The sequence below is a fragment of the Passer montanus genome, unplaced genomic scaffold (assembly GCF_014805655.1).
Source record: "Passer montanus isolate IOZ18808 unplaced genomic scaffold, ASM1480565v1 scaffold48, whole genome shotgun sequence".
Lineage (NCBI taxonomy): Eukaryota > Metazoa > Chordata > Aves > Passeriformes > Passeridae > Passer > Passer montanus.
The window spans coordinates 479830-492258 of NW_024369707.1; the positions used below are offsets into that span (position 1 = coordinate 479830).

At 36.5% G+C, this 12429-nt stretch overlaps 1 protein-coding gene across 7 annotated transcripts in view; it reads right to left on the bottom strand.

Moving 5' to 3' along the window:
• Positions 1-12429, bottom strand: part of ACAP2 (ArfGAP with coiled-coil, ankyrin repeat and PH domains 2) — a 63232-nt gene that overhangs the window by 10000 nt on the left and 40803 nt on the right. For 2 of the 7 annotated variants that reach the window (XM_039722305.1, XM_039722304.1), the window contains 10 exons: positions 11392-11412; positions 8273-8324; positions 6887-6987; positions 5575-5680; positions 4944-5152; positions 4663-4732; positions 3353-3447; positions 1883-2067; positions 1441-1545; positions 966-1058 (listed from right to left, as the gene is read on the bottom strand). In XM_039722305.1, coding sequence (XP_039578239.1) covers positions 966-1058; positions 1441-1545; positions 1883-2067; positions 3353-3447; positions 4663-4732; positions 4944-5152; positions 5575-5680; positions 6887-6987; positions 8273-8324; positions 11392-11412 — 1037 coding nt within the window. The remainder of the gene's footprint in view (positions 1-965; positions 1059-1440; positions 1546-1882; positions 2068-3352; positions 3448-4662; positions 4733-4943; positions 5153-5574; positions 5681-6886; positions 6988-8272; positions 8325-11391; positions 11413-12429) is intronic. The other 5 variants (XM_039722308.1, XM_039722306.1, XM_039722310.1 and 2 more) reach the window with 3 other exon arrangements.

Consider the following 12429-nt stretch of genomic DNA (forward strand, 5'->3'; position numbering starts at 1 on the left):
GTACTTCAATCTACATATTCCATGTAATTTCTAAGAAATTGTTTATGGTCTGGAGTGTGTTTTACTGTAAACTGCAAGATATGAATAAAACTCATTTTCTGTGAAGATGTAGTCATAAAAATATATCTTTATCTGAAAGCATGAGCATGAGGCTAATACTGTTCTGACCTAATTTTTGTTAACAGATACCATTGTCATTTACCAATTACTTGTTGTGGCTATAATCTTTTGGACTAAAGCACAGTCTTTCTCTTCATCTCAGTAATGGTTATATGGAGTGAAGTCAGAGAGATAAAGATGTTGCTACATAGAGACTTTTGTGAGTTACAGCATCATAAATATTTCTACAACATAATCAAAAAGATCCAAGCCACATGCTGCCTGCCTGCAATAACACCTGTGAACTACTGGATTTAAAACATACCTTAAAAGAGTGCTTTCATGTAGAAGAATAGGTCTGCATTATAAACAAATGTTTTGGAAATTTTGAGAAGCCATACTCAATTTATCTGTCAGAACAGTATGCTAAAATTAGCAAATAATTTCATTCATCAACTTAAAGATCTTCTGAAGGAATGATGTTTAAAGACTTGGTCAATCCCACAAAAATAAGAAACAGAAAAAGTAAGCAAGCATGCACAAATAGGACATAAAAGCCTACTATCTGTGACTCAAGAGGAATTCTATCTCTCTGGATTTATTTATTTATAAAAGGATCATGCATTTGGCATCAGCCTCATCTGAACGGAAAAAAAACATAGTTCTTTGAACCCATTTAGAAGGATTAAATGTAATTTTTGACATTTGACATAAAAGAAAGATCGCTCAAGCAAATTTTACCCTTGCTAAAAGCATTTCAACCAGGATAGCAGACATGAATAGTATCACCAAACATTAATCTTCTTTACAAAAACAATGCTGCCAAGTGATTAAATGTTCATCTTACAGTGCAAAGCCTAACACACCTGGTTCATACAAACTGTTGGCTGATATAGTAGAGGCAAGGTGTTCTCTGCTGTCATCAGTGCTTGGCTGGATCCCACTGTCACTGCTTCGGACTGTTTTGGGGAGAAACTGCAATTACTATGCAGAGCTGAAGCTACCTGCTCCTCACAGATACCATGATAATAAAGCAAGCTCTTATACTTGGTCCTGAACATAACTTTAAAAAAATGGCTTGTTCTTGTTCAATATTCTTAATGCATCCATGGAAAAATATGAAGTCACATTTTGTAACCATAACATTTACAAGAACAATAATAAATGTCAAAGATAACTAGAAATGAAAAAAATCAGGATAAGTAAAAAAGCTTAAATTATTTCATGAAAATACTAAGCGATGCAGCAGCCTGGAGACAACAGATTGAAGCAGGGAGATGGCCACGACACACAATGGATCACTAGTGCAAACAGTGAACACGCCACAGCTGTAGTACTTACTACTACGGAGTTTTGAAGAGGTATCAAAGTAGGAGAAGAGTGAATCAAGCTCATCAGGACAGAACAGAGACTCCCGCCTCGCCTCGTCGCTACTTACAGCAACCGCTGGGACATGCAGGTTAGCAAAGCACAAAGCAGGCAGTGAGGAAGGGACAGGGCAGGAGAGAACGTTATTGGAAAAACCAAGAAGGATGAAAATACCGAGGAAAGAAGGTGGTTAATATGATTCTGAGTTATAAGCATCCCCATTCCAAATCCTTCCCCGTGTAAAAAAGCACATCTCTGAAGAAGTCTTTTCTTCCCTACACTCTACACTAGGCTACAACCCATTAAAAAACCAGATTCTATAGTCTCTGCACGAGGCAGAAGTCAATTAATATAAAAATATGTTACCTTAAAAAGAATATGGGTAATACAGCTAAGGAGAGAAGTGTGTAAATACCTTTTTGAGATGCTGCACCTTGCTCCCCTGCCAAAAGGGATTTTTCAGGGCCACTGTGCCTTTTCTCTTCCTGACTTGGAGGCAAAACTTTTGTTCCAGGCTCAGGCAGAGGTACTGATGCAGCTTGCTTCTCTACAAATTTTCTTTCCACATATTTTGCTCTGATGTATGCCTCCTTCTCCTGCCTGTCATATACAAAATTCCTGGAGTTAGTAAGCTAATATTTTAGTATTTTCATGTATTAAAAGAATACCTATTTTGTACTAAAGTCAGTAACCAAAATTGTAGCTTGGCATTGCACATAAGACACACCTATAGCACATTGTCAGAAAGATGTAAAGCACACTCTCACTTTCTGGAGTCTTGATTAAATTTTGCATAAGACTCAAAAGAAAGTAATTTTGTTAAGTTCACAAACACATATTTGCTTTCAGACAGAGACTTTGGAAAGTGATATGTGGAAGAAATAAGCATTAGTTCCTCTATGTTAACTGTATTAAACCTTTATACAGGTTTACGTTGTTAATAACCTACTAATAAACATATACTTAGTTTCTAATGTAAATATAAATTGCAGCATTGGTTACAGGAACATTAAGATTACACAAGAAAACAATAACAAGCTCTAGGTAGGCACAGCCATCAGGTCCATATCACATACTGAAGCATTTTTCCTTGTAACCTGAGGTTATCAGCTTACAACACAACAGCAGTTGTGTCAAACTGATAAAAGGGGCTGTAATTATTGCATTGAAACTGCTGAAAAGCAGTTACCACTAGAAGGAATATCTAGCACATCTCCTACTTTGTTTATATTATCATCACTGTCTCCAAATTGCCAACACTTCATAAAATGCAGTTTTCTACACTATAAAACTGCTAGGCAGCAAGCAGCACAGAACTGGAAAGGTAGTAAAAAAGAAACTTCTAAGAGATTCTATACAGCAGCACAAAGCATTGGGAATCTACCTTCAAACACAGATTAGCATCAGAGAAATAGAAGACAGCAGTATTATGATTTGAAGGCTGCTGTAAAGCAGCAGAGCTCAAGTACAATGTAGGTAGGAAGATGAGAACATTCTGAGGATCAGGGAACAAAAGTCAAATGGAAGAACGAAGTCACTGTAAACAAAAGAAACAGCCACAGGCTCCTTCCAGGAGCACTCCCACACCAAGTACAGCTGGCTGAGCTGGTACCCAGCAGAGGGGAAACAAAATCCACACGTCCACAGTGATGCTCTAGTGTCATCAAAAGGAGGGAGATCACACAAAAAAAAAGAACAAATGAACAGCAGAAGGGACCAACAGAAGGAATGCCCAATAAAGAGAGAAAGTGAGACAAGGGAGAGATACAGGGAAATGAGTACACTAAAGGAGTGTAACACAGTTAAGTGGCAGCATCTTTTACAGGTGGAGGCTGAAGGAAGCAACAACAAAAGGAAGCAACAGGCATTGCTGGTAAAATACTACCTTTGACTTCCAGATTGTGGCTTCTTTACTCCCACTTTTTCCAACTTCGCTTCATATATTCTATTTATAACATCATTTCCCAATTCACACATAAGCTATAAAGCAAAATGAATAAACTCAAATATAGTTCCAAAAAAGCTTTATCTACCTATTCAGTTGTTTTTAACCTCACTCAGTCTATGTTTACAACTTAGCATTTTCACTGGTAAAAGTAGACTAACAGAAATAAGCATGGGTTTATATGATAATAATGAAACAATCAGTGAATACAGAGACCAAATTCTGAGTAAAGTAAGAAAAAATCTAGTAATTTTTAAAGTGCTTGAAAAACAACCACCAGAATGACACCTGCAGGCCTCAATAACAAAGGTGCTTTTCCACCAGCTTTGCTGGGAGCTGTTCTTAGCCCATCAGCAAGAGACAATATAATCAACTGCATTCCACCTTACCCAATGGACATAATCTGATACAACTATAGAAAAGGAACAAAGACAAAAGCCTACTTACAGGAGAATTTAACCTTATTGATTGCAATGAACATATTTCTTGTTTCTAATATGAGGTGGAATACTCAGTTCTGGTATTCACATAAATAGTACAAGAGGTACAGCTTTTTTTTTTTGGAGTGGGCGTGGGAGTTTTCTCAGCAGGAACACATTGATAAAAAATTATTTAACCACGAAGCACATTGTCTTTTGATTGTTCAGAACAGAGAAGCAATTCCTAAGTGCCAGAATATCACAGCTGCAAACAAATATTTGCATGAGTTATCCAGTTGCACACATGCATCCATGCATGAGTTCCTATTTCAGGATTTTAGTGTCACATGATTTTTATAATCATGGTTCAAGCTACAAATCTGGCACACAACAGCAGCTGCATAAGTATTCCCCTATAGGCCAGAAGTACCTCACTGTTAAGAGCTGACATTCAAATTTTTGAGTATGATCATGCTTTAGGCTGATATATCACTTCCAAAATTTTTAGCCCACTGACAAACATTATTGGTTTGTAAACAGATTTGACTTTTTAATGTTGAAAATATCAAATGAAACTTGCTACTCAGAGTGCACTTGGGAACCTGAAGGTGTTGTAAATTGTTCCAAATTGCAAGTTTGTAGCACAAATTCTATGGAGTATAAGAAAGTATGAATTAAAATAAACCAACACACAAGTATAAACATTTTCTGCTCAAAACTGCAAGACATACACTGGGTACAAATGTGTTTCCTGCATTAACCTTTCTGATGCAGAGGCTTTAGAACAACAATCTAAGTACCAAATAGAAACCTGTTTCAAAAATACTGTACCTTTAGGAGTTCAGGCTCCCATGAATCCAATGTTAAAGATCTTACTTTTGAAAAGTGGACTCCCAAGCTCCTAAACAACATGGAAAAAACCATTAACCTGTAACTACATGTTATATCTTATCTCAGATTTACCATTAATTTACGCAAATAAAGCAGTCACCTTCATTCTGTTTACAAACAACGGCCTCTAATTTTCTTTCAATACCTTTGAAGAGGCAAACACCACCCTTGCTAATTAAGCCAGTGCACAAATGAAATGCAGCTGTGAGGAGCTCCCCAACCTGTGTATCCCAGAGCACTCGATGCACAGTGTGATTCCCAGGTTGATACTGGCCCAGCGAGGATCTGCCAAACCACAGTCACAGCAGGCAGCATTACCAGCAATGCACTGGACTCTCTGCAGAGCACTCTCTCCTTTCAACAACTTCTCTTTTGTCTCACTTCCAGATTCTAGGCTCCCAGTAGAAGGGGATGATTTCTTTTCCTGTTTCTAAAAGAGAAAAGACACACACAAATCAATTAAGAGACATGCTAAACTAAAGAAAGTCCCACAGATACTGACTATACACAAAAATCTAAGAAAAGTTTCTTCTACCAAGGCCAAGGAAAACCACGGAATAAAAAAAAATGTTTAGGTTTTTAGAAGACATATAAAACTGAATATCAGAATATCCTATGATTTTTAATCTCACTACAAAGAAATCTCAAAAATATACAGACCACATAATATTAACATGATGAAGTGAAAGACAGATCAGATATAATTCACAGCCTTCAAAATTTCATTGCATTTCCACTGGAAGACAAAGAATGGATTGTTTCTTCCCTTCTCTCTCATTAAAAGAGGCTTTATGTATTTACAATTTTCAGGATCTAAAGGGAGGTAGTTGTTTGGTGGATTGTTAAACTCACCTCAGATTCATCCCCTTTTTCTCTATATGCTGTGGCAATACTGGTCTGAACAGCCTTAATCCATGCCTGCCGCAGCTTTTCCGAGTCAGCCTGAAGCATGCAGCTCCTGTGACAAATCACAAAGTACTCAGAGACAGAGGCCCAGCAGCTGACATCCAAAGGCACATTGCTCAGGGGTCTGTTTCTATGGGGCAAGTTTCTTGCTATCACAAGTTTAGTAGGCATCATCTAATAAAGACATTTATTTTAAGATAACAAAGCAGCTGAGCCTTTGTAAGCTGCAAACTTCTTATTTCAAAATTATTTGGAGGTAATGCTAATAGATACAGAAATGACTTCCAAAAACTCTGACAATGACTTAGCTTCCTATTCCTTTTCTTATTCCCAATTTCTCTTTTTTATATTCTCAAATGCATTTTACACTTGTGACACAAGACACAGGTATCAGTCCTTGAAAACACACTTTCATTCACTGACATCAAGAGAGAGTAACTTTAAAGCTCTATGACAGAGAATGAACTATTCTCTCATCAAGAGTAAAATAAACAGGTCATGAAGTACAAAACTATTCCAACACTTCAGGGCTTAAAAAGCACAGGCAAGCAAGAGCCAAATGCATGTTATAGTGAACCACAACTGGGGATGCAAACATCAGGATGGACAGCAACCTACTCAAAAGAGAAAGCTAAGGAGGAGTGGAAAGTGTAGATAACCTCAAAGCTAAAAGCAAGTTGACCTTGTATCAAAACTTTAAATATGGTCACATCTCACAATCACTAATGAGGAATCTATGCCCTGCCCTTGCTGTGGCAGGATGCCAAAATTCCCTAAGTACAGCCAATACACTGCTGGAGCTGTAAAATAATTTTATTTTTCATTTTGGAGTTTCATTTTTAGTGGTTTCATTTAGTGCATTCTCAAGTATAATTTAACACTGAGACAACAGTTTATTTATGTACTTCTCTCTCATTGCACCAATCAGAAATGTGGAGAAACACAGACCTATTTTCTACGTTACTAGGCAGCTGATAGTATCAGCTACTACTAAGCCACAGCAGAGCTCTGCACCACAAGCCATTTATGCAAAAAGCACAAGAACGCATGTTTATTTTAATGCCAAAAGTAAACTAAATACCAGGGACACTTCTCACAGCATCACTTACTCTCAGCCAAAATTTCAGAGAGCAGAATTTTTTTCAGATACTTTTCCTGTTTTGATCTATCCCAAGAGAAATATTAATCTTACATTTTAAAACAATTACATGTAATGATTTTTATTTTTAAATTAACATACTCAATTGCTTCTCCTTACTTTGTTGGAGAAACCACCTCAAAACAGAAACGTCTTTCTATGTCTTCACAGTGTTTAACTGTGCAGAGCCGCAAGTCTTCAACAACTACTGTGGGATTATCCTAAGAGACAAAAGTTAACAAGAAGGTCACAGAGGAAAAAATAATATAGTTGATAATAAGATAATTCAATACTGAATTATTAATCATTGAATTCTATTTGCCTGGTTACACTAATTTTTTCCTCCAAAAATAAAATTTTAACTCAATGGATTTGGCGATCTACAATCCAATCTACTGAATAATCAACACCTTAAATTTAAACAACAATATTCAAACTACAAAGATACTCTAAGAAATGCAATTCACCAACTGTTAAATCAGAAAAGATACTTAAATCAGCAGTATTTTAAGTGCCACATAAAAAAAACCCCAGAAGCTGAATGCTTGGTTTTTTCAATGGTTTTGAAAATTTGATTCCATTAATAAGAATTCTATTCTGAGCTATCAGCATTTTAAAGTTGCAGTTCAAAAAAAAGAGCAATGAGAATTCACAAACACAGAATGCCCAACCAAACATGCTCAAACAAACTCAGCTGTGTGTTTCCTTTCCAACCACAGAAATGAAGCCCCTTGATTTGACAGCATCAGATAACAAGGAACAGCCTCTGATCCCAGTCTGTTTACAGTGAAGAGGAAATAATTGTCATAAGCTCTTCCCTCTTTTTTCCCACCATCTCCATACAGTCTGTGGTTTTTTCCAACCTGAAGAACAGCTACAGCTCCTTGGTGCAAAAGCAGAGTCTAGAATAGCAAACAGAGGAGCAGGGGCCCAAAAGCTGACTGAAAAGGCTTCTATGGCTTGGGGCAGAGCTGGACTTGCTGATTTAACATAAAACAGCTGCACCTCCCACCAGCAACAAGGCAGATACTGACTGCTGAGCCACTGTGCATTTTCAATACTAAATACACGTGTATAGCAGCCCTGACTGCCTTGTAACAAGCTTTCATGACTTTTTCCCCCAGCTGCTGAATTGGGTGTGTGAACCAGTAAGTAAGTGGAGGAGCAAGTCCTGAAAGAGTTAAACACAACTGCTCAGAGAACAGCATGGAATATTTCACTGCCAGCAAGTGAGCACAAGCCTTTTGGGACCAACAACTTTTAAAGCTCTAACTAAGGTTACAAAACCCACAGCAAATAGAGTATGTGCTTATAATCAGTGCACAGGAATCTCGGAATCTGTCAGTGTAGCTATTAGTCTCATTTTACAAAGGGAGAAACTAATTTAGAAGAAAGCAGTAGGTTGTTGAAGAGCACATAGGATCTTCACATCAGCAGTTTCCCCAATCAATCAGGAAAATCATCACCCAAACCCCAAAATATCCCAAGCCAGTTTTCAACTCCTACCTTAAATTTCTTCTGGTACACAAGTTGGTTATTTTGTATTGAGAACCAGCGCCTATGCAAATGAAGAGACATCCAGAGAATACATAACTGATTTTACAGTGCTTATGTGACTGAGATGTGCTAACATACAGTCTACAAAGAGACTGAACAAAACAATTCAGGAAAGTAATACTGCAGTCGGTTTTGGCAAATATTTCATGAGAATAATGAAAATAGGGAAAGCAGAGACAAAACAGAAAAGAAAGCAAGGTTCAAATAATTTGAGTCATAAACAAACACATTCATGTTATGACAACATTAGTTAAGCTATCACACAAAACATTTTCATTTTAAAGAACATTTCCTTCTGTATTTTAGCAGCAAGTTATGATTTTAAGTAGTTGTTTGATAACACAAATTCAGATAGTTTGAATAACAAAAATACTTGAACCCATGTAAACTAATCCTGAAATATTTTTGGGAGTAGAACTAACTTACTAAAGCACTAAAAATGCTTCAGTGCTGCTATTCCATGCAGGTTTAATATCTACCTACATTGGGCATGCCTAAAATAAAAACGCTGCAAATAAAAACTTAAAAAAATCTAATGAAAACCTTTTAAGTAGGATCCTAAATAAAGCTTCAGCTTTGAAGGAAAACCAAATAAATCAAATAAATGATTTAATGAAGGCATCCTGTGAAATGCAAAAGATAATATAATGCTTAAAAATGCCTCTGAACTGTATCCTTCCTTGTCAAACTCAGTGTTCACAAAGGATACATCCCAGAGAATGGAAAAAGCATTCACATTTTGGAGAAAAAAAAAAACAAAAAAACCCTCAGATCTCTAACAATGATGTTTTATCAGACCACCGAATGAAAAAAACCCAGTAGACATAACCATGCCTTTCTAGCTCTTCTGAGATGCACAAAATAAAAGCTAACCAATTATCAGTTTCATTTTCACTGACAAAAATGAAGGGAATGTAGAAGACAATTCAGTGAAATTTACATCTTGTTTTGTTCAGGCTTATAAGGCAAACCTGTGTTTACCACTGCATCATTCCTCAATTATCTCCAATACTCCACCTTTACCACACATCACTTTTTCCTGCACTACCAGTTAGTTTGAATGGTAACAGTACACAAAATATTGTATTGCAACAGATCTTGTTATTCTCCACAGGCTGTTGAGATTCAAGCTACAGTTTACTACAATTAGTAACAAGAGGAACCCATGTATTTATTCAACCACCACAAGCCATTCCTGGAAAGAAGTGCACAAAGATGGTTAAGAAAAATTAATATATACAAAAAATGTTAGATCCCAAACAGAAAATCTAGTATTTGTTAGAAAGGTTAGTGTTTCATAGACAGATGAGATTCTACCTTTTAACAATCTTTTCAAATGTTGTGCAGATATATTTAATTTAAAAAGCAACAACAGGATCTCTTGTCATTCTTGACTTTTTAAATTTATTAACAGCAGTAGTTTTAGTCACTGCTATTGAAAAGGTATCATCTTTGCTATCTATTTACAGATGCAGCAAGTGTGCCCAAAATATAAGGCAGGCTATTGCTAATATTCATAGGAAGCTTAACAAAAAAGCAGACTTCAAAAGAAAAAACTCACATCTTTTTTATGTGGTTTTTTGAATGTAGCACAAAAGAGAACAACATGAAAAGCAGTGCCTAAGTGATAAAGGGAGTGGTAAAGGGGAAAAACAAGCAGCCTTGCCCCAAGACAACTAGCAATGGAGCAAATCCCTAGTAAGAGCCTTAGGAAGTACAATTAGCTTCATTAATGCAATGCTTCATTTGTTCTACACCTAAATATTTCATGAGTTACTCTAGTAAACAAGCTCTAATCTCATCAATTGGATATAAGTGAACACACAAATTGTAACACAAATTTGCGCCATCTTTAACCTAATCTAGAAGTTTTGAAAGTATTCCAGTCCCTTTTTTTTCTTAGTAGAGAAATTAAATCTGTTAAAGAAAAATTTTTATTCCAGCCACAAAGGGTGCAGGTTTTGGTGCCTTTCTAAAATCAACTTTTGGTGAATGAGATCAAGAATTTACAATTTTGGATAACTTGTAAATCACACTTTAGAAGTAGATGTCAGAGTTAATACATTATCATTTTTTGTAACAAGATGAAAGTGTCAGACTGCCTTTTGAGGTGTCAGCACCACAGCAATTTTACTCAGGCCAAAAAACTTGAAGTTATTCCTAATTAACCAAATACCATCAACAAACTCCTGACTTTACTGTAGCAAACAGACTGCTGGGGGTCTACACCAGCATCAGCCAGGAACTTCTGAGGTACAATCTCTGTACTGAAGGTGCTGCTATAGGGTAACCCATATCTATCAGGTTCTAAGAGAAATTTTAAATCTTCAGGCATCCTGTGTGCAATAAGAACTGATTATTACCAAAGTTTCCTTAAATGTGTGATTCTGTCAAAAGCAAGAGAGAAGCATGGTGAAGTTGAGAAAACATTCTTTGGAATATTAAAGTAGTTTACACTGTCTCACTTCATAGTGGTTAAATATAATTGTTCCTATTTAGAAACTGAATGTTTTCCATCATGTATACCTACAAATTCAAAACTGCTTTTATCAAATAGGAAACAATCTACAGAAAAAAAATTCAATTTCTGAGAACTGAGTATAATACTGAAACTGTTATAAGATTTGAATTTTACATAAAACAATGAATTGTCTCAGAAACAGTTTTCTCCTCTAGCTGCTACCAGCACACAATTAAAACAGAGTAATTAAGAATGCACAACATTTAAAAGTACATGTCCAGTCCCAATGCAGTTGATAAGAAAAAAAAAATCTCATCAACTTCACTTGGAAAAAGGCAAGACATTGATCTTTTATGCTCAGAAGTTTGAGTGCAGAAACTTGGCTTTAATTCCTTTTTTAGCTACAGACTAGCTCAATTTTTCTAAATCTTTTAAAGGAATTGAGCAGCAGGTATACTGGCATCCCAGGCAGAATCCTTCTGTTATTTTCTTAGACTGAGTCACTTATACATCCATTGCAAGTAATCAAAATTAAATGCAGGGTTAATGAAGAGCTTTTTGCGTGCCAAGGAAACATTGGGAAGGTATAAAAGAAGCTGGTTGGTACCTGATGTGATCTGGCTTTTTCCTGTCATGTGAAAAAATGGGGTAGGATTAAAACATAAGGGAAAGGAGGAAAAGGGATGAAAAATGCAAAATGAGCAAAATAAGAAAAGAATTAGCATGATCTGAAAATACAGCAGAATTAAAAAGGAAAACATCTATTGCATCCAATCTAAAACCTATTTGGAACATACTAGTGGTCTGACAAATGCTTTTCTCCCTACACACATTTATTCTTTCTTTATGATACGGACTTATTTTTCATTTGAATTTCTGGGAACCAAAAGAGCTTTCCAGCTACTGTTCCAAAATAAATGCACCTGACTCTTGTTCCTGATGCCTTAAGAAAACTGGTGTACAATAAGGTGTATCCTTCACCAACAGACAGACACACATTTTATAAACACAGGTGTCCATACCTGTAATTCCAAGACTTTGCAGTACAAGGATATAATTTTGATTCCACTGAAATGTATTATCTGAAATACTTGTGTACATTATGTCCTTTTAGGCACAACAGAAAGGGATTACAAAAGCTCCATCTCTTTCAAAACAGCGACACTAAATTGCAAATAGCTCAGGGTTTACTTTGCAGCCTGCTCAAACACTTATTTGTTTCTAAAGCCAGTGTCACACAGAACTGTCCCAAGAACAGGAAACTTGATGCAAAAGCCCAAATAACTAAAGTCTTGAGACAACGAAACACGAGCTGCCAGGTGCCGCAGGAAGAAATTTCATTATGCTAGCAAGATGTGAGTTTGGACTGGAAACAAATTTTCATTCACCACAACAGATTTGCCCCCCTTCAAAGGGCTGTATTATACAGCCTTCTTTTTTTTCTCCCCCAGCAACCAGACTTTTCCCAGGATAATACCACTGTGGGGTCCATGGACTCACTGGCCAAGACATGCACACAGAAGCATCACATTTCTCTCCTTTGTCAGCTAGAATCATTCTGCTGTATCAAACCCACACAAAACCTATCACACCCTCGTCTCTTCTCTTATGTTTTTAATGTTGGCAAGTATGTGCTAATAGTGGC